The sequence below is a fragment of the Caretta caretta genome, chromosome 11 (assembly GCF_965140235.1).
Source record: "Caretta caretta isolate rCarCar2 chromosome 11, rCarCar1.hap1, whole genome shotgun sequence".
Classification (NCBI taxonomy): domain Eukaryota; kingdom Metazoa; phylum Chordata; order Testudines; family Cheloniidae; genus Caretta; species Caretta caretta.
Genome location: NC_134216.1, coordinates 26,493,453 through 26,519,816, shown reverse-complemented (window position 1 = coordinate 26,519,816; position 26,364 = coordinate 26,493,453). Strand labels below are relative to the sequence as shown.

General features: G+C 38.9%; 1 protein-coding gene across 1 annotated transcript in view; it reads right to left on the bottom strand.

Annotated features, from left to right (window-relative positions):
• The window catches only part of EPC2 (enhancer of polycomb 2), an 85,142-nt gene that overhangs the window by 9,297 nt on the left and 49,481 nt on the right, over positions 1–26,364 (bottom strand). The window contains exons 5-10 of the mRNA XM_048869109.2: positions 24,471–24,619; positions 24,050–24,182; positions 19,935–20,126; positions 18,868–18,957; positions 14,954–15,099; positions 14,499–14,842 (exon numbers count right to left, since the gene is read on the bottom strand). Coding sequence (XP_048725066.1) covers positions 14,499–14,842; positions 14,954–15,099; positions 18,868–18,957; positions 19,935–20,126; positions 24,050–24,182; positions 24,471–24,619 — 1,054 coding nt within the window. The remainder of the gene's footprint in view (positions 1–14,498; positions 14,843–14,953; positions 15,100–18,867; positions 18,958–19,934; positions 20,127–24,049; positions 24,183–24,470; positions 24,620–26,364) is intronic.

The following is a 26,364-nucleotide window of genomic DNA, read 5'->3' as shown; positions in this document are numbered from 1 at the left end:
AGTGATCTGGGTGTACACCATGCACTGCCCATAGTGATATGTAGTGTCATAAGATAACCTACTGTATAGAAAACTTTACCTATATACACTTAAGTGCTTCAAGAAACCAACTACTCTGCAGTGCAGTACTACTGCTGGATTTGTGAGTACCTGTATACTATTTTATACTTCATTAATTTTATTGTATTCTAATTCTTTGAAAATTGGTATTCCGTTGGTAAGCATAACTCTTAGTTAATTGGAATTTTTGATTAAACAGCACCCCCTATTCCCCGAACATGCAGGATAACAAAGCTTTTACTGTAAATCTGTTCTGAACTGAAAGTTTTGTTAAGCATTTAGTCTGGAATAAGAAAAGGAGAATTTGTGGCACCTTAGAGACTAACAAATTTATTTGAGCATAAGCTTTCATGAGCTACAGCTCACTTCATCGGATGCATTATATAGATAGATAGATAGATAGATATAGATATAGATATATATAAAATTACATATGTCTGGAATAGTGTTTCAATGCCAAGATATTTTTCTTCAAACCAGAATTCAACAATTTGAAGGAAAACAAAGCATACTGAAAGCTAAAAGATTTAGGAAACACTGCTGCTTAAAGCAGAACTGAAAGGTCAATAGAGGATTATAGATATGGGTGGGAAAGGGAAAGAAATAGAGCAGAATGAACTCTCCCCTATTTCCCCTTCCTGTGCAAAACACACATATAAACTGAAGATCATTCAAAAGAAGTCAGAGGCCAGAATCTAAGCTATGATTGCAGTAATAACCACATCAGAATTAACACTGTGTGAGGTGCATGTAGAATACTAGGTATCCCTATGATAACAAAGCAAAACAATGTAAGACTGCTTATTCTTGGTCATTTACTGGTTCATAGTTATGACAAATATACCAACCACCAACTGTGTTACCCTTATCTATTGTTTCCCGTATCTAATTTAGCCAGAATCCTTATTTCCTCAAGCAAATTAATTTAAAATATTGTCAACATCTTAATGCTACCTGGATTTTATTCAGTCATAGAATTAAGTTCTTTTAGGTGCTGACAAAGAGCGGATTTGATAGCCAAAGTTCCAGTTCATTAAACCTTGCAGCATCTCATTCTCAACTATAATTACATATGCTCAATGGTATTGCAACCCCAAATTATATCTAGAATCTACAGGAATAGTATCTTCTGAATAAAAAAACACCATGCTAACAATTAAAATATTAACCATTCTACACTTTCAGTGTTTGCTCTAGTTCATCTGCTACTTACAATACACCCAGCTTTATGAAAATCCCATTTTAAGTAAGCAAAGTTACAGTCAAGTCAGATCATACTCAGAAACCAGTATGCAAATATTTTCTCATAGCGCTCTATAATTAAGTGGGCTTCCCAACATCCCAGGAAAACCAACTTTTTGAGTCAGGTACTACTGCAATAGTAATTCTTTATTTATTGTTTAGAGGGATGCTGCAGGAAATAGCTGAAACAGGACTAGACACAAGAGCAGAATAGTTCATTCTGACTGATCTTTCTCACCTCCCACTCTCAAAACACAGATGTTGAATCATCAGACTTGTAGACTTTTTTTTTTAAACCAAGATTTTCTTTACATTTATGCCTAATGGGGCTAATCTGAATAAGCAAGCAAAATAAATCTTTAGTCAGCTTATTTGTTCTTCCCTTTTCCCTAGAATGAAATAAGATACCTGTAGTTCAAATATGATGACTAGTGATGTTCACAATTAAATCTTGTTAAATTTGCCACACATAATATTACTCACTTCACAGCAAAATCCTTTTCAAACTACGTGTCGTGTGTGTGTGTGGTTAAAAAATAAAAAAGCTCCTGATTAATTTATAGGCACACACTTTATTGAGCTATGCCACCTTCTATAATGAAATCTGACTCAGGTATACACTTTTATGTTTATGTTTCTATTTGTAAAAGTGTCCCTATTAGTTTACATCCACACATACACTCTTAAAACACATTAATAAAGCAAATTAATTCAGTTTTACATCCATAGGCATTGCAGTTAGCTTTTTGGTACTTTACCAGCCTTTCCAACGTGGTTTAAAAAAATTGTACAGTGGTAGTTTGTTTTTATTTCTGCCTAGTTTCTTTTCTCTTTAATTTCCTAAATTCCATACCTTGACTGAATTACTGTTGAAAAGGTATGCACAACAGGTTCAGTCAGTGAACAAAACTTTGTGTGAGAATCAATCACCTCACAAAAGTCTTTTAAAATTAGCAAAAATGAGGACAGTAAGGCCCAGTAAGGAACTGGGAAGATAAACCTATAGTTTTGTTCTTAAAATTTGGTAGGGTATGTTTGTTATTGCCTGATTCTTTAAAAAATAAACCTAAATGATGCATAGTCATTTATAATATCTACTTAATTATAATTTATTTTTATTATCTGTATTGCAGTAACTCAGGCTCCAATCAAGAATCAGAGCTGCAGCTTGCTAGACACTGTACATACATGTTGTAAAAGAAAGTCCCTGTCCCAGAGAGCTCACAAATTAGTTAAGTGTTGACCCATATATCAGTTGCACAAATATTTCCAGATAGATTTTTTAATTACCTTTAACACGTTACAAATATGAAATATTTCAATGTATGTAGGAGACTACAGAACCTAGGACTTTAGTAATGACAAACATTCTTACCTATGTCACTGGTATGAATCCTAGCAACATCAGTATCTATCACCTAATGACTTTTTAGTGGTCAATCTGAAATTAGCTGGTGGTCTGAATCTGAAAATCACCTTTAATATCCTTGTCAATCTTAGAGCCCAAGAACTGAATGATCCTGCATTGTCACTCTCCGCATCGTGATTAAAGCAAATTAAGGGGATGTGGAAGTTTGCAAAGTTGTAAAGATTCCATTGTTTGAGGATTTTAATCTGTAGTGTTGATATCTATTTTCGGATTTTCTAGGGCTGCCATCACGGTAGCATTTGAGTGCACATATAAATTAAATGTGCAGCGCAAGGTCCACAGTGAAATTAATGGAGTCTTCTGCTCTTCTCCCTTCCTCAGTAATAATAATCTCTGCATCAGAGAATGGTATATATCATTCCTGCTATGGTGAGAAAGCTTATTATCTAATACGAGGATTTTTCATATTGCCCTAAAGATGGGTAGACTTTTCATTAGTCTAACTGCTTCATTCCATGGCCAAATCACTCATACAAGTGTGCTTATCTATGACTCTTACATCCTTCATTAGAATCATTGTCCCAGAGAAACAACTGGCGCGGGGGGAGAAGAGCTGATGGATTGCAGTGTAGTTACTGATGTTCACTGAGCCCTGACCCACTTGTAATTTTAAAGATCAGGCCCAAAGAACTTGAACTAGTAATGAAAGTGGACTGGGAGCCAAGAGCAACCTGCTCTGTCCTGCTCAAGAGGTGGACTGCTATAATATGCATAAACTAAAGCCATCACATGGCTTCCACCTTCAGCCTCACAAAGAAGTTGCAGTTCAACATTCATTTATCATCCCTAGGCTGGATAGTTGCCTCATAGTATCTAGCTACACATGCCTATTTCTGTTTCCCTCATTCAAACATTTCTTCCAGTTGTCTGTACACTAACACTGTTGTACCTTGCCTGAAAGTTCTTCAGGGAAAAGGTGGTCTTTCAACATAGGCCTGCACAGCACTGAGTACAACCAGACCTCTGGATGCTACAGTGATCATAAATGATAATGGAAACTGCTGGAAGTGGTCACATTTCCTAGCAAACTTGAGGTATTTGAAACTTGAAGTTATTTTTACCAGCAGTGTAACCTAATTGTCTAGGCTTAGCAATAGATCCATGAAAAGGGCCATGAAAGTTTGCACCACTTTGATCTGAAAGGCCACACTACTCCAGTGTCTATGCTAATTCTTCAAACCACTTCCCCCTTTCCAACTGATGTAACACGAGAAAGAAAGAAAAATTTAGTTTGAACCAACTGTTCTTTATTCATATGCTGATCTGGCACCATCTATGAGCACTAGATTCACACATTTATTCTCTTAAAATCAAGTGCTTAGGAACAGACACCCCTCTTCACATATTTGTAAAGTAGCTAGAACATTTTGGGCATCATTGTAATACAAACAAAGCAAGGCAATAATATTAATAAATAAAATTGTGAGTACAAGGCAGGAGTTGTTTTACATATTTCTTATGCACTGAAGATCACAGCAGGTAACCGTAAGACTTATTTTCAGTTAAGACAATAACCTTTCCAAAAATGGATCTTTCCTGGTTCTTCATTGTAAGCTCTTTAAAGTTAGATTTGTGGTGGTTTTTTGCAAGTTAAACTCATGCTGTCACACCACGGGCTGACAATTATCTCCTGAATGGAACCACGAACTATGTCGTCCCTGTACACAATACTGATCGTAAGTATGTGGTTTTATTTTTCAAATTCATACATTATTAATTCTTGTCATTTTATAGATCTAAAATAAATAAATCAAGTGCCTACTTCTGTGGTTTATGCACTGCACAATTAAAAATACCATCAGAAACATATTAGGTCAAATATTTTTAAAAATTAGATTCCAGATGTGCTACATTGCAAATTCAGCAAATGTTGTTTGGCAAGTGACACAACTGAGAGGTTAAAAATTTTTTTTACATATCACAAGCTGATGTTTCATTTTTAACAACAAGCGCAAGCAGTCTTCGTCCTTGTCTACACTTGGGTTTTTCACATCAGCATAAATGTACTGGTGCAAACCCGTTGTGTAGACACAATGCTCCGGTGCAACAAGCAACTTGCAATAGCTGTTTCTTTTTCTGTTACACTGTATTGTCTCCTCCTCATTAGCAGTCAATCATTCTTCTGTTATCTATCAAATTTAGGGCCCAATCCTACACATCCTTGCTGGTGAGGAAGCACTTAATACCTTGAGTTGTCCCATGGGCATTGTGTTCTACACTTAGTAGTAAGGAATTGCAGAACTGGGTTCTTATATTTTAAAAATTATTCAGACCAGGACTATCTGGTTTAAAAAGTCTCACATGCCAGGAAAACCTGTGACACTATCAATATATACCAAAAAGCTGTATTAGTACAATGTTAAAGTTGCAATGTTAAATTTATGAAGTCAGAAAATGTACAAGTTAAGGTTCCTACAGCAACTTTAACTGGGTTGCATTGTACTTATGTATGGTCTCTAAAGACAGCAAAAGCAAAAAGCTTTGTGGTTTATCCTAAGCTTCCATTATTAAAGGTTATTTCATAGCTGCATAAGGAATAGAACATTTTACAAAAATATAACCAATTTTTGTACACTTTAAGTGATAAATAAAATGGAATTTAGATCTAAAAACACTGTCACAGGTAATGCTGTGTGTACAATCTTGTATTACAACTATAAAACATTAAATATGAAATTTAGAACATTTAATAAATTAACAATAAATCTTAAAATTGCAAGTACACAAGAATTCTCATCATTTTCATCTTTAGAGAAAATAATTTGTTTAATAAGTATTTGGCAAATATTAAAAACTGTCTTAAAATAAAGAAATCCTTCAGTTTAGTTATTATATGCACAAATGGGAGATTAAGTCCTGAATTCTGAAGTTGCTATAATTTACATATAAGACAACAACAGATACAGACAGATACTAGGGGAGTACAAGGAAACAACTAGCCAATGCTGCTCAGCATGACAGGCAGCGGTTTCAGAACACCAGCAGCCTAACATCAAGATTTGTGTAAACATCATGGCAAAGGAAAGTTTTAAGTAGGGATCTGAAGGAGGATAATGAAATAGCTTTGCAAATGTTTATGGAGAACTCCTCCCAAGCATGAGGGGCAACATGGGAGAAAGCATGAAAGTGCTTATTTGAAAATTTAACAAATGGAGACTGAAATCATTGGCAGACTGGAGGCGAGAGAGTCAACATTTTGATACTGAACAGGAGGTAGGGTGGGGTTAAGCCATGAAGAGCTGTGAAAGAAGACAAGCAGCTTTTCTTTGAGCAAATAAAAGAGGTGGGGTAGTTGAGGAACTCAAAAGAGGTGACATCGTTAAAGCAATGGGCTCAGAGAACAATCTCTGCAGCAGCATTCTGAATGGACATGAACAAGCAGGATTGCATTTGTCAAGGTCAGAGAAAAGGATGTTGCAGCAATTGAGATGAGAGCCTGAACAGGAATTCTGACTGTGTGGATGGCTAGGAATGGTCACAACTTAGAGAGGTTATGCAGAAAGAATCTGCAAGACTTAAACTATGTCTACATGACCACTTATGTCGGCAAAACTTATGTCACTCAGGGGTGTGAAAAAACCTAAGTAGTAGTGTGCATAGGGCTGTGTTGGTGAGAGAGCTTCTCCTGTGGACATAGCTACCATCGCTTGTTAAGGTGGTTGTATTATGTTGATGGAAGAACTCTCTCCAGTCAGCACAGAGAGGCTATACAAGTGATCTTACAGCTGTAAGATCACTAATATAGACATGGCCTTAGTCTGGATGTGACGACCTACAGAGACATCAGAGTTGAAGATGACATTCAGGCCCAGTGGTGTTGCCCACAATGATCAAAAGAGGAAGAGAGGGAAAGGTCAAGTGCTGTGTTTTAGCCACATTGAACACGAGCTGACAGCTAGACACCCAGGAAAAAATGTCAGAGTGGGGCCAAGATTTTAGTTTAGATAGAAGGAAACCGGTTTAGAGAAAAGAGGTAGATCAATGAGTCAACAATGTAGAAATAGTCGTTGAATTTCTGTTTGCAGATGAGATTACTCAGAGACACAGAAGAGAAGGAGACCAAGGACTAAGCCCTTTGGAACCCTCTCAGAAAGTTGAAAGGGGGCATGCTGAAGAAGTGATTACAGAGGAAGAAGCAGAACTAGGAAAGGACACTCATGGATAAGGTTGGACAAGATTGAGCATAGTTGGTGTCGAAGGCTGTTGAAAGGTCGAGAACGCAGACAGAGTACTGTTTCTAAGGTTGACTAGGAAGACTTTGGCATGAGCAGTTTCAGTGGAGTGCAGGGGATAGAAGCCAGACTGGAAAGGGTCTAGGATAGATTTGGAGGAGAGGAACTCCAGAAAGCAATTACAGACAGTGCATTCAATGAGCTTAGAGATAAAGCATTCACTGGAGAGGCACGTAAGGTCACAGGTGGGGTTTTTTGTTTGTTTTGCTTGTTGTTGTTTTTTTAAAAAAGATGGAACAGACTAAAGCATACTTGTATTGTGAGGGGGAAAAGCCAGAAGAGAGTGGAGGATGTGACTAGCAAATGAGAGGATGAGAGTGGGTGCAAGGGAGATCAGGACGTGGCATGGAGTCTCTGGGGCAAGTGGAGGGGTTAGAGGAGGACAGCAGATGAGAAACTTCTGCATCTGTGACAGTGGATAAGGAGAAGAGTTGTAGGGGGGAAAAGGAAGGCAAGGCAAGAAGAAACTGATGAAGTGGATGATGGGGATGAGTCATGGCTGATCTTGTAATGAGAGTTAAAAGTGGAGTACAGTGACGCAAGGAGAGCAGCATAGTCAATGGCCCTTTAATGAGTGGGACAACTGGCAAGAGGTGCAGATCAAATGAAGAGTTGAGGGCGAGGAAATATGCAGCTAAGATGTCAGATGGGTCATGAACGTAGAAGCTGAATATGAGGAGATATGTGGGAGATTGTGGAGAGAGCCAAAAGTCAAAATGAGAGAGAAAGACTGCTGGGGAAGAGTTAGGTGAATGATAGTTGTCAGCAACTTGGAAGGGGAAGAGAGATGACAGTCAGATGCAGAGCTATTTGAACAAGGAGAAAGAATGGGAAGAGGGAAATGTTGGAAGCAGCCCAACACCCTCACCCCAGTCTGATCCAATGCGGAGAGCATGAGATGAGAGGCTCATAAGAAAGGGCAGCTTCAGACGCAGCTTCAGCTAAAGGGATCCAGGTCTCTGTAAGAACTGTGAGCTGGAAGGAGTGAGATGTGAATACATTGTGATCTTAATAAAGATGAAGTGGTTCCAAAGTCAGCAAGAAAAGGGAAGAAGGGATGGGGGAAAAAAGGGATGGGTGTGAAGTTAGGAATGGTGACATAAAAGGGGCAGAGGTGATGACAGAAGTGTGTGTAGGATGTGGAGAGAGTGGGCATGGAGGGAGGGCCAGAATTAGGATAAATGTCACCAGAAGTGAGGAGGATGTGGGACCTGGATTTCAGCTGGTGGGAAATGGGGGAGATTGGGATCAAGAGGGGAAGAAAAAGTAGCAGGCAGAGTTAGCTGAACTATAGAGAGGTGAGGGTAAATCAGGAAGGGACGATGGAGCCAGTGAGGGAAAGGGAGGATTAAGTGAGAAGGAGAAGGATGTTTTAATGCAGAAAAGGCATTTGATGACAGCCGCAGATGAGTGGCAGATGGACAAGATTACAAAGGTTTTCTCCTGGCCCTGCGGCCAAGTCCTTGCCATCTGGGAAGGGTCCTCTGCTCTGTGCAAAGCTTCCCAATGCAGAGTCGCAGATGATGCTAAGGGGGCCACTCTAGACTGTTTAATTACAGTCAGTGGGTTGCTCTATGTTGTTACTTTATAGATCTCAGATATTGACACATTTCTGAAAAAGACAGAAGATGCTGCCAGTGTCTTGGTGGAGTATGCCTTGATGTTTGGAAATAGAGGTTCACCAGCTAATTGACAGCAGGTGGAGATACAGTGAATGATTCAGTTAGATAAGATGGCTTGGCTTTTCAGCAAGCCTGATACAACCACAAAGAGGCAGGGAGACTGTCTGAAAGGTAATAAAGCAAGGCTCTGGAACCATCCAAAGTAAGTAGCTTCTTCTCTCCCATAGAGGGTAGTATCAGGAAGAAGACTGGCAGGTTGATTGAAGTGAAACTCTAAGATTACCTTAGGGATGAGTTTAGGGTGCAGTCTCAGAACCACTCTGTCCCTATGAAATGAGATACAAGGAGATCCAGACATAAGAGTTTAGAGCTCGCTGACCCTCCATGCTGAGTTAATAGCTCCCAGAAAGCACATCTTAAGGGCAAGGTGATGATGCAGCTATCTGATGATAGCTTGAACGGAGGTTCCATGAGTTTCAGGAGGATGGTGTTAAGATCTCATGCAGGAGTCAGGTCTCTAACACATGGGTATGTATGCAGGAGGTCCTTGAAGGATCTGGATATTGTTGGATGAGTGAAGACTAAGTATGACTGCATCAAAGTGTGACATGTTGATAATGCTGCAAGGTGGATTTTGCGAGCACTAAGAGTCAATCCAGCCTATTTAAAGTGTGGCATGTAGTTAAAGTGTGGCATGTAGATTTCTGGTATTAACTGGAATTAATTTATGCTGGATTCCCCATAGTAGAACCATTTTCATTTGGAGGGGTAGATCTTTCTGGTAGACGATTTCCAGGCTTTCTATGAGGTTTTATTGAACCTGTCAAAAACAGTCTCTGCCAATAGAGCTCAACCAGCCTACTTCCAAGCTGCCAGGTGCAACAACTGCAGGGCTGGGTGCAATATTTGATAGTGGTTCTCAGATATCTGGCACATGAGATTGCTAGTCCAGTAGCAAGGATTTTTAATACCTCTATCTACTTGATGGTGGCACCACATGCCTGAAGGATAACGAACGTCATATCTATACTTAAAGGAAAAAAACAGATCCAGGCAATTACAAATTGGTTAATTTGATCTCAGTAGTATACACAAACTTAAAACAAATTGTGATAGAAAGAATATTAAATTCATGGCAGTAAACAGAAAAGATGTAATGCAACATGGATTTACCAAAGACAGATCATGCCAGGCTACCCTTATTTTCTTCTTTAAGGAAATAACTTTTTCTAGATAAGGGAAGTGTAGTAGTGCTAATATACTTGGACTTCAGTAAAGCAATTGACCTGGTAGCTCATGGGAAATTATTAATTGAATTGGGGGAGATCAGTACAAGAATTATAAGGTGGATAAGGAACTGGCTAAAGGAGAGAAGGCAATGAGATGTGCTGAAAGGTGATCTCTCAGACTGGAAGGAGGTCACTAGTGGAGTTACTCTTGGGACGAATCTTATTTAATATTTTTATTAATTACCTTGGCACAGAAAGTAGAAGCATGCTAATGAAGTTTACTGATACAAACCTGGAAGGCAGCGTCAATACAGAGGAGGATTGGAACATTATACAAGAAAATCTAATTTACCTTGAAGGCTGGAGTGACAGTAATGGGATGAAATTCAATAATATAAAGTACAAGGTCATGCACTCAGGGTCTAATAAGAATTTCTGCTAGAAGCTGCGGGGTCATAAGACAGACACAACAGAGGAGGAGAGAGACTTGGGTATGTGGGTCAATCACAGGATGACACTGAGCCATCCGTGTGATGCAGCTGTGAAAAAGGCAAATGTGATGTTAGGATCAGGTCCGGCATTTCTAGTGGAGACAGAGAAGTGTTAATGCCATTCTACAAGACACTGATAAAACCTCATTTGGAATACTGTGTACAATTCTGGTTCCCCAGGTTCCAGAAAGATTAATTCAGCCAGGAACCAGTGCAGAGAACAGCTACTAGGATGATTAAGGGAATGGAGGACACGAAAAACTTGGCTGGTTTAGTCTAGCAAAAAAGAAGAGAGGGGATATGACTCCTCTCTATAAATACATTAAAGGGGTAATACCAGGGATGGTGAAAAGTGACTGAAGCAAAAGGACAATGTTGGCACAAGAACAAATGGATATAAACTGGCCATGAACATATTCAGACTAGAAACTAGAAGGTGGTTTCTAACCATCAGGGGGTTGTAGGAGTTGTGAAGGCAAACAAACTTAATTAGTTTTAAGAGTGAGCTAGACAAACGTATGAGTGTGTCTATATAACTGGGTTGCTTGTGATGGTAGAAGGTGGCCTCAGCTATTCTGGGGCTAACTTCCAGCTTACATCTTTTAGTAATAAAAGCTCTTGCTTCATGGTTTTAGATGGCCACCTGGAGGGGTCAGAAAGAGACACTTATTCTGGTTTTTGTTGTTTTAAAATCTCCTTCCTCTGAAGCATCAGTGATGGAAATGGGAGATGGGATAGGGCTCTGAGGTGGCAGCTAGAATTCTCTCTCTCAGGTAGCTGTTTCTTGCTCAGGGTCTCACTGGTCGCCATATGTGGACGTGGACGGAACTTTCCCTCATGTCAAACTAGCAGTGACTTCCTGCTAGTCTGACACCTTCACCTTCCTCAGCACCATAAGGATGCAGGTCACTTGCCAAGATGATTGTGTGTGTATCTCTCTCAGTCATCTCCCTGCCACTGCATGGGGCTTGGGCACTAATATACCTCTGTCCTTTCTATTCTCAGCCTGTGGCAGATTATTAGTCTAGTCTAGTCTCCTGTGGACTAATTGTGGTTGCTGAGTTTAGTGTGCATGTGCTGGGGATCAGACTAGATGATTTGATGGTCCCTTCTGGCTTTAAACTGGCTCTATTTCATGTCTGGACAGATGGGGGAAAAAACAGGAGATGGAACAAACACGTACAGGAATTCAGACACCCAAAATTTCCTCTGCCAGTAGGGAGCTATTAGGATCAAGACGGCTTTGTCCAGGCTGATTTTTGAGATCACCCTCAGGATCAGGAACACTGGGGTGGAGAGGAGGGAAGATCTGCAGACCACTGTAGCAGGAAGGTGTTCAGAAAGGAGTCTAAGCTAATACCCTCCCTGGAGTGGAAGTCTGGACATTTGGCATTGCCCACTGCGATGAACAGATCTATTGGGGAGTTCCCCATTGGTGCAATATGATAGACGTCTGTACTGACCATTCATAGTTGGTTACTGCATGCCTGCTTAAGAAATCCACCAGACTGTAACCAGTTCCAGGAAAGTGTAGATCCAGAGGGGTTATCCAGTGACACCAGGTCCATAGCCTGATGACCTCCTGATAGAGGGGTTATGGCCGAGCACTATTAGTGCCTATCTTGTTTATATAATACACTGTTAATGCATTGTCTGTCAAAATCTGTGCTGCGCAAATTGAGAACCACAAACCAAATCTTAAGCTCGAAGACATGGAAAGATGGGAGGCAAGCATTACCACCTTGAACCTAAGATGGCGTAAGTACTTGCTAAGCCTTCTCAGCTCTAGGACAGTACAAAGACCCCCTTTTTCTTCTTCAGGATTAAGGAACGCCAGGAGTACAGGCCTCTTCCCCTGAATTCTGGTGCACCTCCTCCATGGCTTCCAATGCAAAGCAACGTCACCTCTGCTTTTTACAGGCTCTTGTGCAAAGGGTCCCTGATAGGAAAAGGAGGTGGATACGGGTTAAAAAGTAGAATTGGATGGGGTACCCATGGGCAATGATCTCTAACATCCATCTGTCCAAGCTTACGGCAGGCCACACACATGGGGTAAGGTGGTTGCTGAAGTTCATGCTCTCTGGACTAGATGTGATGTGGCTCCTAACCATCCTGTCAAATTTGCTGAAATTCTGTAGAAGCACGATGCATTGCCAAGTAGGAGGAAGGCATGGTACTCAAGTTGCCTAGAATGACAGGTTGGCACCTGTTGTCTTGATGGGGGTTGAGGGTGATACAGCTTATGGTACAGGGATGGGATGTAAAACCCAGGTAGTGCAGGATGCCCTTTGAATCTCTGAAAGGGTGCAAAGCACTATCCATTCACTCACTAAATAGTTCCATATAAGTCCTGGATTGTGACCTGAACCTCTCTAGGGTTGCCCAATGCTTTGAGCCAGGACTCTCTGCTCATCGTCATTGTTGCGACCATATATCTGCATGTGGTGTCGGCGGCATCCGCTGGAGCCCGTATGGCCATCTTGATCAGCAACTGGCCTTCCCTGAATATTTCTGATCTTCTCCCAGTTGTCACATGGGAGTTTTGAGAGAGGGGGGGTTGCTCTATCCCAGGTCAAAAAGTCATATCTGGACAGTAGGGCCTGGCAATTTGCCACTCAAAGTTGTGATGAGGCAGATTTTTCTCCGTGATGCCGCGTCCCTGCTTGGCTTCATCTTCTCCACTCGTCTTTGACATCACCTATCTGCTAGACAGTGTGTTGGATGATGCTAGCTTGTTATCTCCTCTCAGTTTGAAGAGACCCCTATATGTTGCTCCAGAAGATGAAATTTCAATTGGGTGTCTCATAACTTACATGTTCTTGCAGAAAATAGTAGGCACACCAACACACGGGATTCTCCTTAACAAAAGGCATACCTATGGGTGTCTATCTTTCAATGGAAATCAGTCAATCATAAGACAAGCAAGGCTTGAATCCCACAGTTTTCAAATCTGTCATATAGAGGAGCCAGGTATAGGAGAGTGTGTGCATCAATAGTCAGCAGAGATGGGTAAGTATTATTCATGGTGGTCATATGTAAGTGAATCAGAAGAGTACTGAAGATTTTTTTGAAGAATTTAAGATAATTTAGCCCAAGTTAAAAACTAGTGGGTCAGACGCTCATCATGTTCTATCTTGCTGCCACAGGCAACAAGACAGAACTGAGGGAGGGTCAAAGCTGCTCCACTCTTTATGCTGACCTTGTAAGGTAGCACAAGGAGGCACAAGACACTTGCGCAGCTCTGACAGACTCTGCTATTCAAATTACTCCAAGCACTACAAAGAAGGATCCGAATGACAGCTCAAAAAAATAAAAGTTATATCTAGGTACTGGATGCCATTTATACATGTTAAAGTTTGGGGGCAGGGGATGGATTTAGAACAGAAGAAAGAATTCCTAAATAGTCAATAATTGCACACAAAAAGTCCCATCAAAGACTACTTCACCAAAATTAGTTATACAAAATTATGACCTTCCACAAAAGCCATAAACAAACTGTCATTTCATGGGATGAAAATAATGCATCTGTTACTCACGACTTTCATCAAGATACAACTGACAACTCTTCTCCTGAAGCTAATGAGTGACAGTCAGACTGTGGTACATGTAGATATATTATACTTCAAGAACTGGTATTCCCTCAGACAGAAACTTCCCACTACACATACACATTAATGGAGTCAATACACACACATAAAAATAGTTATTGCACTGCTATTACAACACCAGTGCTTTATATAAACATATTCTTGCTCCTTTCTCTCTGCTTCAGCAGGATATGAAAGCCAAATGAATAAGCCCTTTAAAATAAATGCTGTTTTGCACTTACAAGGAGCATTTTTCCTTCCTCACACAGTGGTTCAGCTAACAAGATATGTTCAAAACTCTCAATCTCAGCAACTGGAGGTGCAGAGCAGCAGCACTGAAACACAGGTAATTCCTGACTTTTTGATCCATGAATACCCAAATCTGCATTATCTAACACATTATCTGGCCTTTTACCCAAATTTTTTTACAGAAACTTAAAGTTGTTTTTTGTGAAGATTTTGTGCATCTCAAACCTTCAAAATCACTAGTTTTTACCTGTACTTGTTTGGTCACGTATCCCCACTGATGGCGTTGTCAGCCCAATCCCAGGGATAACATAGGAGATGTAAATGTCAAGTTCCACAACAATTCAAATCCTTGCCTACCTGATATGCCATTCTTGCTGGTGTTCAATAAAGCTACAGATGCTGCAGAAACTCTTTTATTAGTCACAGTCTGCCCTGGTTTCCTTGAGGTACATTCTTCACTATCACTGTCCTGTAAATTTAGTAGCCTTGGCTGGAAACACTGCAGTCGACATGATCGGATATTGCTTAATATTTCAGAAAGGGACAGTCTGTTTTCACAATGTTTATTGGAAGCATTGGTCCGTGAGAAATTAGAAGAAAAGTCTACAGTTTGGGAAGAGCTTGAAAAACTATTTAGCATTTCGGGGTCTATCTGTTTCAGGACAGGATCGTGTTCTGTAGATATTCGGTCCATTATAACCCTGATTTAAAAAGAAAAAAAAACACAATTTAATAGACATTAGTTATGTGATCTCTTTTTAAGAGATGGGAGGGTTAAAAGGGCCAAAAGAATCAAAGCAATGCCACTCTACCTTCCTCCCCTCCCAATTCGCCTTCTTGCAAATCCTATGCATCTTCTTGGAACCGTAAGGGTTGTGAGGCAATGCCTATACCTCAGCTTGTCAAATTCTGCCAATTCCGAATCCTCACATGAATAATTAGTTTGGTCCAAACGAGGCTGGAGAGGAGAAGAAAATTACATTTTGTACAAATTTATGGCATATGTTTGGGTCAAGAAAACTATGAATGTATAATACCATTTCTTAAAAGTATCTTACAACATTACCTATGACTGAAACATGGAGGAATGCTCTCAGTATAACTGAGTTCAAAAAAGAACTAGGTAAGTTCATGGAAGATAGGTCCATCAATTGCTATTAGCCAAGATGGTCAGGAATGCAAACCCATACTCGGGGCGACCTTAAACCTCTACCAGAAGCTGGGAATGGAAGACAGGGCTGGATCATTTCGTAATTGCCTTGTTCAGTACATTCCTCCTGAAGCTCTAGTATGGGTCACTGTCAGAGACAGGATACTGGGTAAGATAAACCATGGTCTGACCCACTTTGTCAACTCTTATGTTTTCAAACTAGCAAAAGTTTAGATCACAAAACTAAGGGGTCAGACAACTCTTTCTGCAGGGGAAAAAAGTATGCCTGTGCGACAAAGAGGTGGGAATTTTGTGGGTTTGGGGGGGAGGAGGGGAGTGCCACAACGGATCTCCTTTCTTGATTGTACCAGAAAAAAAAGTGCACTCAAAAATCATTCATTTTGCTGCTGGAAGAGCTGAGGAGGAGGAAGCTACAGCCAAACCTCTACAGCTGAGTAGATTTAATGACTAAATTAGTGGCCAACCAGGGATGGCACTTGCTGCCAGCACTCAGAAAATTCAGCAAAACTGAAGAACAAACGAGCCAGCTAGTCACTAGGGAACCGGAGCTGGATGTAAATGTACAAGCCAACAGCCTGATCAATCGTAAGTATCTGCAAAGTAGAAGAGCACTAGAGTAATAACATCTGATAACCCGTAGGAACCTGGAAATCACTAAGATACGCCTGAGGCTACAGAACCATGAGATGCACTCAAGAAAACCTATGGGAGAAAAAGAGGAACAAATACAGAGAGCTTCATGACCCACAGTGTCCAAAGAAGGAATCAAGTCACTTGGGAGACTGCGGAGATAACTGAAGTGGTTTTTTACCCACGAAAGCTTATGCCCAAATAAATATTAGTTTCTAAGGTGCCACCGGACTCCTTGTTGTTTTTGCGGATTCAGACTAACACGGCTACCCCCTGATACTTGAACACATCTGACCTGCTTAGTCGAGACCTAAGATCCTCCTGTAGACTTTTAGGGAGTACACATTCTACATTCTGGGTATTGTATAAAAACTTTTTTGTCCTCTTCACCAACCAACCTAGTTCATTACAGGGAAGTTAATGTAATTAAATATGATGTTTTTAAATTAAATAGTATGTCTTTTAAATACTTGTATTTTAAGATTAAGTTTACAAAAAGGATTGTGTGTCACTACCCAGCCTCTTATGTCTCAGTAGCGCAAGCAAAGAGATTGGATCACTCTGTAGGTATGGTGGCAGCTTGCTTATGGGGTCCTCTGCAGTAGACACTTCACCAATGTCTGAGCAGCTGTTTGGTGAGTGATCTCAATGCCTCTGGAGCTAAGAAGATATGGTACTACAGGATTAGTCTCAATCCTGTTCCGCTATATGCATTCAGGCTGATTTTGACAGTGTTAAGCATCTACAGCTACCACTGATTTCAAAAAGGAGTTTTAGGTGATCAACACTTATGACCAATGAACCTATAAGTGTCAGGTATACTTAGAGGACTAAAGATCTCCCCCACTGCCACAGTTTCAAAACCAAGACATCTGTTTCAAGCTCTGAGGATTGAGTCAGCCAGTTTCCAAATCACACTGGCCTCACATTTTCCCTCTGTGATGCAGCAGCCTGTGTGTACAGAGCAGGAAGAAAAGCGCAAAAAATTTCAGAGTAAAGCTTACTTCTTAAGATTGACAAAAGCATACAGAGCTTATATAAAATAAATGCTTTCATATGTTAAGACTCAGGTTTTTCTTTTCTCGATATTTCAAAACAATAAAATAACAGAATTGTATTATCTTACTAATGTCCTTACTAAAATCCAGACTATCTAGAAAATCACAGAAGTATGCTTTGATAAAACATATGCTATACAAAACAAGTCAATTTCTGAAGGCAAAAAAGAATTTCAGGAGCTGAAAAATAAAATATATTTTAGCAGACGCTTCTTTAGTTTGTGTAGATGAGTATTTTAAATTCTAATCATGTCACTATTTTCGTCCTCTCCCGTCCCTACACCGCTGAGGTGGTATGGAAACACTTATGGTTGGACATTTTGCTAAACTGTTTCAAGTTTGAAGGCTGAAGCACCACCCATGTCTGGGAGGTTATACTACACTTTCAAAGAATTTTGTACTCTTCTTTAAGAATCTGGATGATCTCAAAGGATATTCACTTTCACTAAGTATTAATACATTTTGGTGTAATACGAGAATGCAAAACAGCATTTTTATAAACATATAAAAATGAATACATGTCTTTCTTGGGATGATAATTTTTCTGATGAATTTCACTTAATTTTTTTTAAGTAGTCCTCTTGCAGCTCATTTGCTGTGGGCCCCTCAAGGATGGGAAGAGAAAGACGGTCATTTAAGCTTGCCCAGTTACTGGATTATTCTGGGTGATCAAGAATTTGAAGCACAGTAATCTTCCTCTAAGTAAATTATCTCGTGCCTGAACTGAGCCAATTTTCACACTGTTTATTTCTAAACAGTTAAGAGATCTTTTACAAGAAGTTTATGATATTTCCATTTAGAATGCTACATCAAATACCTTTCAAAGGTAGTCTAGTTATCTTCTGTATTTTAAAATTCAATTATTTCAAGCAAAAAAAAAGCATAATTAATGAAACTGCACATACAGATTTTAGATTAGCGTTCAAGACAGACCTCTGGTATAAAGGCAAAGTACTCTATTTTAAGTACTCACTGTAATCTATTTAAACAGCATCTTGATATAAAAAATAAATCTCTATTAACCCCAAGTTCTTTAAAAAAAAAGAAGAGGAGTACTTGTGGCACCTTAGAGACCAACAAATTTATTTGGGCATAAGCTTTCGTGGGCTAAAACCCACTTCATCTGATGCATGCAGTGGAAGTTCTTTGACTCAAGAAGTATATTTATATAGCAGTTACTAAAAAGAATGTTGATATTTATTATAACTTCTGCATTAGATGACTTATGAGATGACTAAGTGACTTACACTTAGATGACTCTACATGGTTTCAGTTTAAATCTCTTTAGTTGTCCTAAATATTAACAGATCTAAACCGCTGTTTCTTGGGGCTTGTCTACACAAACATTTACTTGACATTTGAAACAGGTCTGGACCAAAGCACATTAACTATCAGTGCACATCAGTAGGGTCCATATGGACAGTTAGAACACAGCAAGCTACTGGAAGACAGATTCACATCCCACCTTGTTTGTGTAGACAAACACTTAATTAAATGTGCTATAATATGGCATATCCAGGTTTATGTGCCACCTCAGAACCCTTGATATTTGTGTCAGAACATTAAGGCTGAGGGGGAAAAGGAACTGGGAGAACTAGAAAGCAGTACGCCCTGTTTCTTAGCAGTGATGGTTGATTTGACTAGCTGCAAGTGCTCTAGATGATCTTGACGCACTCACTGAATCTACAGTAAGAAAAGAGAAAGAAAGATATGGAAGAAAGATAAGCCCAAAATGAAAGGTTATTGTGAAGATTTTTTTTGGATTGACCAAACAGCCTGTCTAATTCCTTGGCTCAGATAGAGACACTCCTCTTAATATTAGCATGCTGCCAGTACGTTATTAAAAAACAGCAACAAAAATTCTTACAGCATAATACTGGCATCCCGCTCTCCTTCTGAAAGCACAAGGTCCATCGGGATCATTTTCTTCTTCAGGTTCTGATACTGGTGAGGGTACCTAAAGCACAAGCAAATTCATTCTCTATAATCGTACTATCCACAATTTAGAGATACTTCACGGCCTCTTTAAAGCCACCAATAATTAAATATAGGTCATAAGCAATTAACTATTTTTGACTGTATATTGAGTAATGCTACTCTAAGTTTATGTAGTGCTTTGTATTCGGAGATTTTCAAATAGCTTACAAAAGATGGATTAAAAACAGGTAACTTTTTTTGTGGGGGAGAGGGAAATGAAGCACAGAAAGGTAAAGTAACATCCCCAGGGTCATACAATAAATCAGTGGGAGAATCAGCAATAAAACCAGATGTCCTGACTCCCAGTCTTGTGCTTCATCCACTGAACCACAGCTGCCGAAACTGCCACCCAAGTTATCTATTTAAATGCTTAAAACTGAGAAAATCATACCAGAAATATCAGGAAAAAAATCTAGAACTGATGAGAAAGCATTTCCAACATAATTTATAATACACTATCTTGGTAGCAGCATTTGTCAGAGAAACAGATGGTGGAAGAGGGTTCTCTAAAATACAGGTGTACAAACACCTACATAGAGTTCACAAAAATGAAGGGTATTTGAGATAAAAACTTGATGGCCACATAAGGAATTCTCACACTTGGCATTTATACAGCTTTTTTTCAGTGGATCTCAGAGCTCTTTAGAAAGTTGGGTAAGTATTATTAACCCATTTTACAACAGCGTCAGGAATATAACTAAGTCTATCTACCTCCCAGGCCCCTCCCTCCTCTAATTGCTAGGCCCCTCTATCTTTGTCAAAATAACAGAACGAATCTCAATTATTTTACATGATTATGCTATATAAGCATTTGTCTAAACCCAACTATTCACAATCTCTGATCAGGAGAACCATATACCCACTTTTGAGGTTAGATCACTTAAACTCAAGTCAATTTTGATTTTGCCCCCCCCCAGCTAAAGTAACTACTTGTATTTTATTTTAGTTAAAAATTACCTGTGGGAATTCATCTTCATCTGAACTGTGGAAGTCATACTGTTTAATGTCACTCTTACTGATAACAGGCAATGTCTCAGTATTGGGCTGCTGAGGAGTTATTACACTCTCTATTTTAGGCTTCTTTGGATACTTCTTCTTTTGACGGACAACATCTGACACGTCTTCCTTTAGAGATGGGTGGTGAGGATGCTGTTTGTATAGAAGGGTTTTTTGGACAGGAGAAAGAAAACATAATATTCCTTAATTCATTAAAACTACTCTCCTCTTTTCCTGAAACATACATTTGGGAAGGCATTATTGTTTGCAATCTCAGAGTTAAACAAAAGGACCAATGAAATATCTTTTATAGTGAACAAATATCTTTTTTAGACTACAGAAGGGAGTTGTGGGTTTTTGGACCAATCAATTCAATATCCTGTAGCTGAAAATCCCATTCTGGTTATTTTCCAAAACTCAGGTTTCCTAAGCCACAAGACGTGCAATTCTCTTAAATGTTTTAAATTTGCTTGGGATATGGAACGAAGAACAATGATCTGGGTTTATTCCATTTATTTCTTATTTCATCACTTTTCATTTTGTTTAGACTCCAATGCTAATGGTTATTACTATTTCATCCTAGTAGCTTACTTCAGCAAGATTAATCTACAGTATAAAGCTTGATCAGAATTAAATCACAAACTTTACTCAAGAATAAATACTCATCAGCAACAGTTAAACTTCAGAACTCTCAAGATACTTTAAAGGATGCTTATCTTCAATCTCTCCTTTTCTGTTATAAGAAAGACACAGTTTGGCTGCTGAGGAAACAACAAGTTTTTCTAAGAATTTAACTTGTCAGCACCAATGTTGGATTGTAGCTAATGCAAGCAATTGAACTCATTTTAATAACTGATAATACACAGTACAATGGATAGGTATTTAGAAATTTGGTCACCCTTTCTAGAATGCTCAGAAGAGGAGGGCTCCCCAGCTAGAAAGACAGAATCTTTAGCCAGGATCTTTGAATAATATAACCTGATCCTACGCAAGTAAGATATGTACTATATTTATGTTTTATTGTATCTTTGCCTTAATTAAAAAAAAAAAAAAACACACACAGAGTACAAGGCAAGTAAGTTCTTGCAACAGAATAAAGGTAACTGCCTGAAATTAACTTAACTAACCAGTAGGTGTCACTAGTGTTAAATAAAAACTGTAATTCATAGTCATAATACAGTCATAGCTATAAAATCATATTCTGGAATGATTCTAGAAAGCAAAAGGGCAAACAACTTAGGAATATCTTATAATAAGTTCCTGCAATAGACTTTTGTCAATTCAATTTTTAAATGCTGTTTCATTACAATAAAACTGAAGTGTGCCCATGACCTATATACTTTTAAAAAAGCAGGATCTCTCTGACAGACATTTCTTTAACAGAAAAAACAGTTAAATGGTGGCAGCAATCCACTCCCATTAGTCTCCTCTCCGCACTTAAAAAAACCCTGAAAACAGATGTTGTATTCTACTATATTTTAAATGTGTAGATTCTGATGTCTGCCACTGCTTAAATTTTTTTCTTTTTGATGTGTCATTTCCTCTCAGAGCTCAGCAAAAGGAGAACCATCTGTCCAAATAACATTCAGTGCACAGTTCTGATTCTGCTTTGTCCCAAGTGGAAACAATAAAGCAAAAAGGAATTCCCATTTCCTTCCTCCGTTTTACCTCTTTTCTTTCCCCGGCTTTGACCAAGGCTCCTCATAGAGGCCAACCACAGTTTCAGAAATTCAGAGTTGCTCCTGTTACAATGATTGTTTTTTTTGTTTGTTTGTTTTTTTTAAATCAGGCACATAGGCAATAGAACTCCTCATTGTCTTCCCTGCTTTTTTATACTGATCTTTATACTTCACTGTATTTAATTCTGTGCTTCACAATCATTAACAGTGATTTTGGACCAGAAGGACTTCTGGATTACCAGGAAATATTAACAGCCTCATCCTCTCCTGCATTACAATGGTGTGCTTCATGCAAGGACGGTTCCCAAGAGAACTGAGAATTGTATAGCTTGGTTAAGTGGGAAGAGGTAAAGACATAACCATATACAATTATTTGAAGGTTGTGAGCATCAAGAAGGGACAAATTATTTAGGAATTGTTTCACCTCTTGATGAGATCCATTAGGTTTTGGAACAGACTCCCAATGGTGGAAGTCCCATCACATAGTAAGTTTAAAACTAGACTAGACAAACCATTCAAAACCTACAGTACATACTATTGAGCATACTGACCTAATTGCCATTTCAATTTAAGTTCGAGTTATAGATGCTCAGCACCAATCAGCATTTGACACAAGACAAGGAGAAAAAAAAAAAAACTTAATTTTTTTCTCATCTGGAAACAAGGATAGCGCTCTTTTCTTGAAGTAGTAAGACAACATTGTGCAGGAATACCTGAATCTCTCATTCTATTCATGGTGTAGCCCTGAGGAACTGTTTACTTTAAGTCCTTCAGTACTAAGTATTTTACTTTATTTTGCACAAAAGGTCAAAACTATCCTCTAATGGAATATTCAAATAATTATGCTACAATCTTTTGGGGGGTTCTGAATACCTAATTTTTATCCATCTATTTTGAGCAGTCCAATACAATGGAGAGCAAGATCTCTCTACAGGATTTTTTTTCCTTGTTTTTTGAGCTCCGAGAATGTGTTTTTCAGGAAGCACTAAGAAAAAGGGAAGGATAAAGGTAAGCACTAGGTAAAAAAAAATGATCAATGGAGGATGGATGTGTGGATCTAATTCCACTACATCGTAGGGAATTCTGATTTGATGTTCTGGCTAGATTACACCTGAACTCTTGATATGTTTCTTCTCTTCTGATGTATCTGGACCAGGAGTTTTCAAATGTTTATTTGTTAGAGAGCATTTCTTTGGTGGAGCGTCTCCCACTGATGATTTAAATAGAGAAGTCTCCAGAATTTTATCATCCAGTGCTTGAGTTTACAAAAAACTGCGCAGTGTGACTAGTTTGAAGGTGTCCAAAATTTCTAGCTATGGATGATTCTTTTAACCCTACTTTTCCGATGTTACAAACACTCCCAAGGTCAGTAGGTATAAAAATAAAACTAGACCAACTGTGGTTCAGCATAGACAGAAGGAAGTTAAGGAACAACACTCTTCCGCGAAGGATAACACTTCACAAAATTTGGCAGCCCACAGCTCTCCCAATCTCAGCCTGTCAAAATAATTAACGTGCACATGACAAACAGAATAGCATTAAGTCTTCCAGGTCTCTCCCTCCTAGTAGTCTGTGGTGCCTACGTAGAATTAAAAGGCTCACACCTTGTCTGCATTGTTTTCCACTAACAGCACACAGTTTCTGATACTATTACACTGTCAACAGAGGGAGGAAATCAGAATCACTGCTAGTTGATATCAATAGTGCACAGCTCTCAATAATGTCAGACTACTGACACACAACCCAAAGAATTTCCAGAAAATGTTGGTTGCTCAGTTTTTACTAAGCATTGACATTATACAAAATAAATAGTAAAGCTTGTATTCTTGAGCTAGCTATCTGCCTGGAAATGTTAATAGGCCTTGATCTCTGATGCATAATCCCTAGTTTATGTCAACCCCTAGAATTCTGTAGCTCTTTCATTGCCTTTTACTGACACCCTACATTTCCCTAATATTCTCATCTTTGTGTTGTGGAATGATTTTGTCCACAGCTATCGGTATCTGTGCTGCTGAAAAATGTTCAAAGCTCTACTCCCCAAAGGAACGCAAGAGAAAAGTAGTTCACTGTATGTCTCAGTATGTGATATAGGCCCTTAAATTCACATTTAAGTGTTTACATATGTATCTCCTTACAACTAAAAGAGAGTGTAGTGAGAAAGATAGGAACGAAGAATACTATATTATTCTTATTTAAAGAAAAAACTGTGATGTCAGGTGTCACTGATACCTAGACATCTGAACCACATTAGACTATAAACTTTTCAGGCTAGGGACAGTCTTTTACTCTCTTTCCCAATGCCAGCACCTATTCTGCACATTAGATTGACTAGCCAACCCAACTATAAGAGCTGTTCAAAGCAACAAGATGTCTCAATGTGGACAAAAACAAGTTTACCTTAACTTTACATTCTTGAACTTTGTGGTGGTTTCCATTATGAAGATTTGCTGGAGTGGTGCTCATCTCTTTGTCAGGTCTATTAAGCTTGACTTCATTAAGGATTTCACCTCCATAATCACCCAAGTGGTACCTGAAAGTTATAAAAGGGGATCTTTATACATATTAATGGGAACATTATAAAAAAAAAAATAAACTGTACAACAAATACAATTTTCAGTTTTATGAAGTTTACAGTGAGATTTAAGCCTTCAACTAATCAAAAAAGTTCAAAAGTCATGTATACATACAGGAGCAGTAGCTTAATTTACAAAATGTGTTACTATGCATTTGAGATAGAACAAAACCCCTTTATTTAATGCAGTATTTTATACATATTCAAAGTGGGGCTCTCATAGTTAATGTTGGATGGTAACTTTACCTTTTTTCCACAACTTCTAATGTTAAATGCAACAACTCCCGTTTTGTTTTCTCTCTTCTCTTAATCATCTCCAAAATCGTTATGGCTCTGCTAAACTCTCTTCTTAATTTCAACATTTTCTCATAAGAGGCTTCATCATTCTTTCGATTCTATTGAAAACAGATGGAATGTTAATAAGAGTATAAATCAAAAGCAAAATCTGGAAGATGTAAATTGTGTCGGTTTAGCAAAATATTATACATTGTAGGCCTGTGGTCAGAAAGCAGAATCTGACCATGTGAATCCTAGTATAAACCTTTCACAAGAATAAACTATTCAGTGCACCAAACCGTAAAGTATGATTACAAGAAAGGAAGAGCAATATCTCTGTAAAGTCAAATCCTAAGCTAATTTTTTCTTCCATAAAGCTCCAATGAAGTCAATGGAAATTTATATAAAAGAGCTGAGGATTTGGCCCAAAAATATTTTGCTTACCTAGATTCTGCAAGTCATGAGTTTTACTATATTTAAGGTTGATATCAAAATATGGAAAACTGAGGACTTTATAGTTCCAGCTATAACCAACCTAAGCTAGTGATTAGCAACTCGAACAGCTGATCTGTATTGTGTTGTTCCTCTGTCTCCCACAAACAGGTTCAAGTCAATTGTGGTACAAATCAGATATAAAGTCATTACTAGGTTGGATTGACACAATTTAGTCTTGACAAATCCATGATGACTGCTACTTATCACCTTATTATCTTCTAGTGTTTGCAAATTGATTGCTTAATTATTTGCTCCATTTTCTTTCCAGGTACTGAAGTTAAGCTGACTGGTCTGTAATTCCCTGGGTTGTTCTCATTTCCCTTTTGGTACTACATTTGCCCTATCCAGTCCTCTGGAATCGCTCTCATCTTCCATGACTTTTCAAATATAAATCGCTAATAGCTCAGATATTTCCTCAGACAGCCCCTTGAGTATTCTAGGATGTATTTCAACAGGCCCTGGTGACCTGAAGATACTGAACTTGTCTAAGGGTATGTCTATACAGCTGACTTTAAAGTGCTTCCGCGGCAGGGCTTTAATATGGCTGTGTAGCTGCGGCTCCAGCGCTGGGAGAGGGGTCTCCTGGAGCTGTAATAAAACCACCTCTGCGAGGGGAATATCTGCCAGCGCTATCTACGCTGCCACTTTACAGCACTGAAACGTGCATCGCTCAGGGGTGTGTTTTTTCACACCCAAGTGAAGAAAGTTTCACCACTGTAAGGGACAGTGTAGACATGGCCTAAGTAATTTTTAACTTGTTCTTTCCCTATTTTAGCCTCTGATCCTGCCTCATTTTTATTGGCATTCACCAGCATATTAGATATCCAATAACCACCAACTTTTTTGGTAAAAACCGAAATAAAATCATCCTGCTTTCTGAGGCATTTTAAGGTGTAATTCTGTGGCAGCTATGAGTAATTTTTTTTTTTTTTTTAAATGGAGGGTTTTTTTTTTTTAAATTAAATTTAAGAAAATAAATGTTACAATCTGTACAGTATCCTACTCTAATATTACATTTTACACAATTTATTTTATACTGCCCCTTAAATTTTCAAGGCATGATAAATTTTTGTATTGAAAACGCTTAGCTACATTGCTGAAGTTGTCTGGAGGAAGATGGAATTTGATGGAAGACGGATGTTTCGGAACAGTTGGAGCCTTTGGCATCCAAGAACGAATAGGATACTGTTTGGGCTGTTTGGCACCCTGTGATGGGACAGCTGCCCCGCACTGGCAGAAAACGGCTGCCTACGGAGGCTGCACTGGAGGCAGCCAATTAGAGGGGGGCTGCAAGGAGCAGCCAATCTTGGCCTAGCAGGCCCATATAAAAAGGGCTGCAGGGCAGAGCAGAGTTGAGTAGCTGACTGGA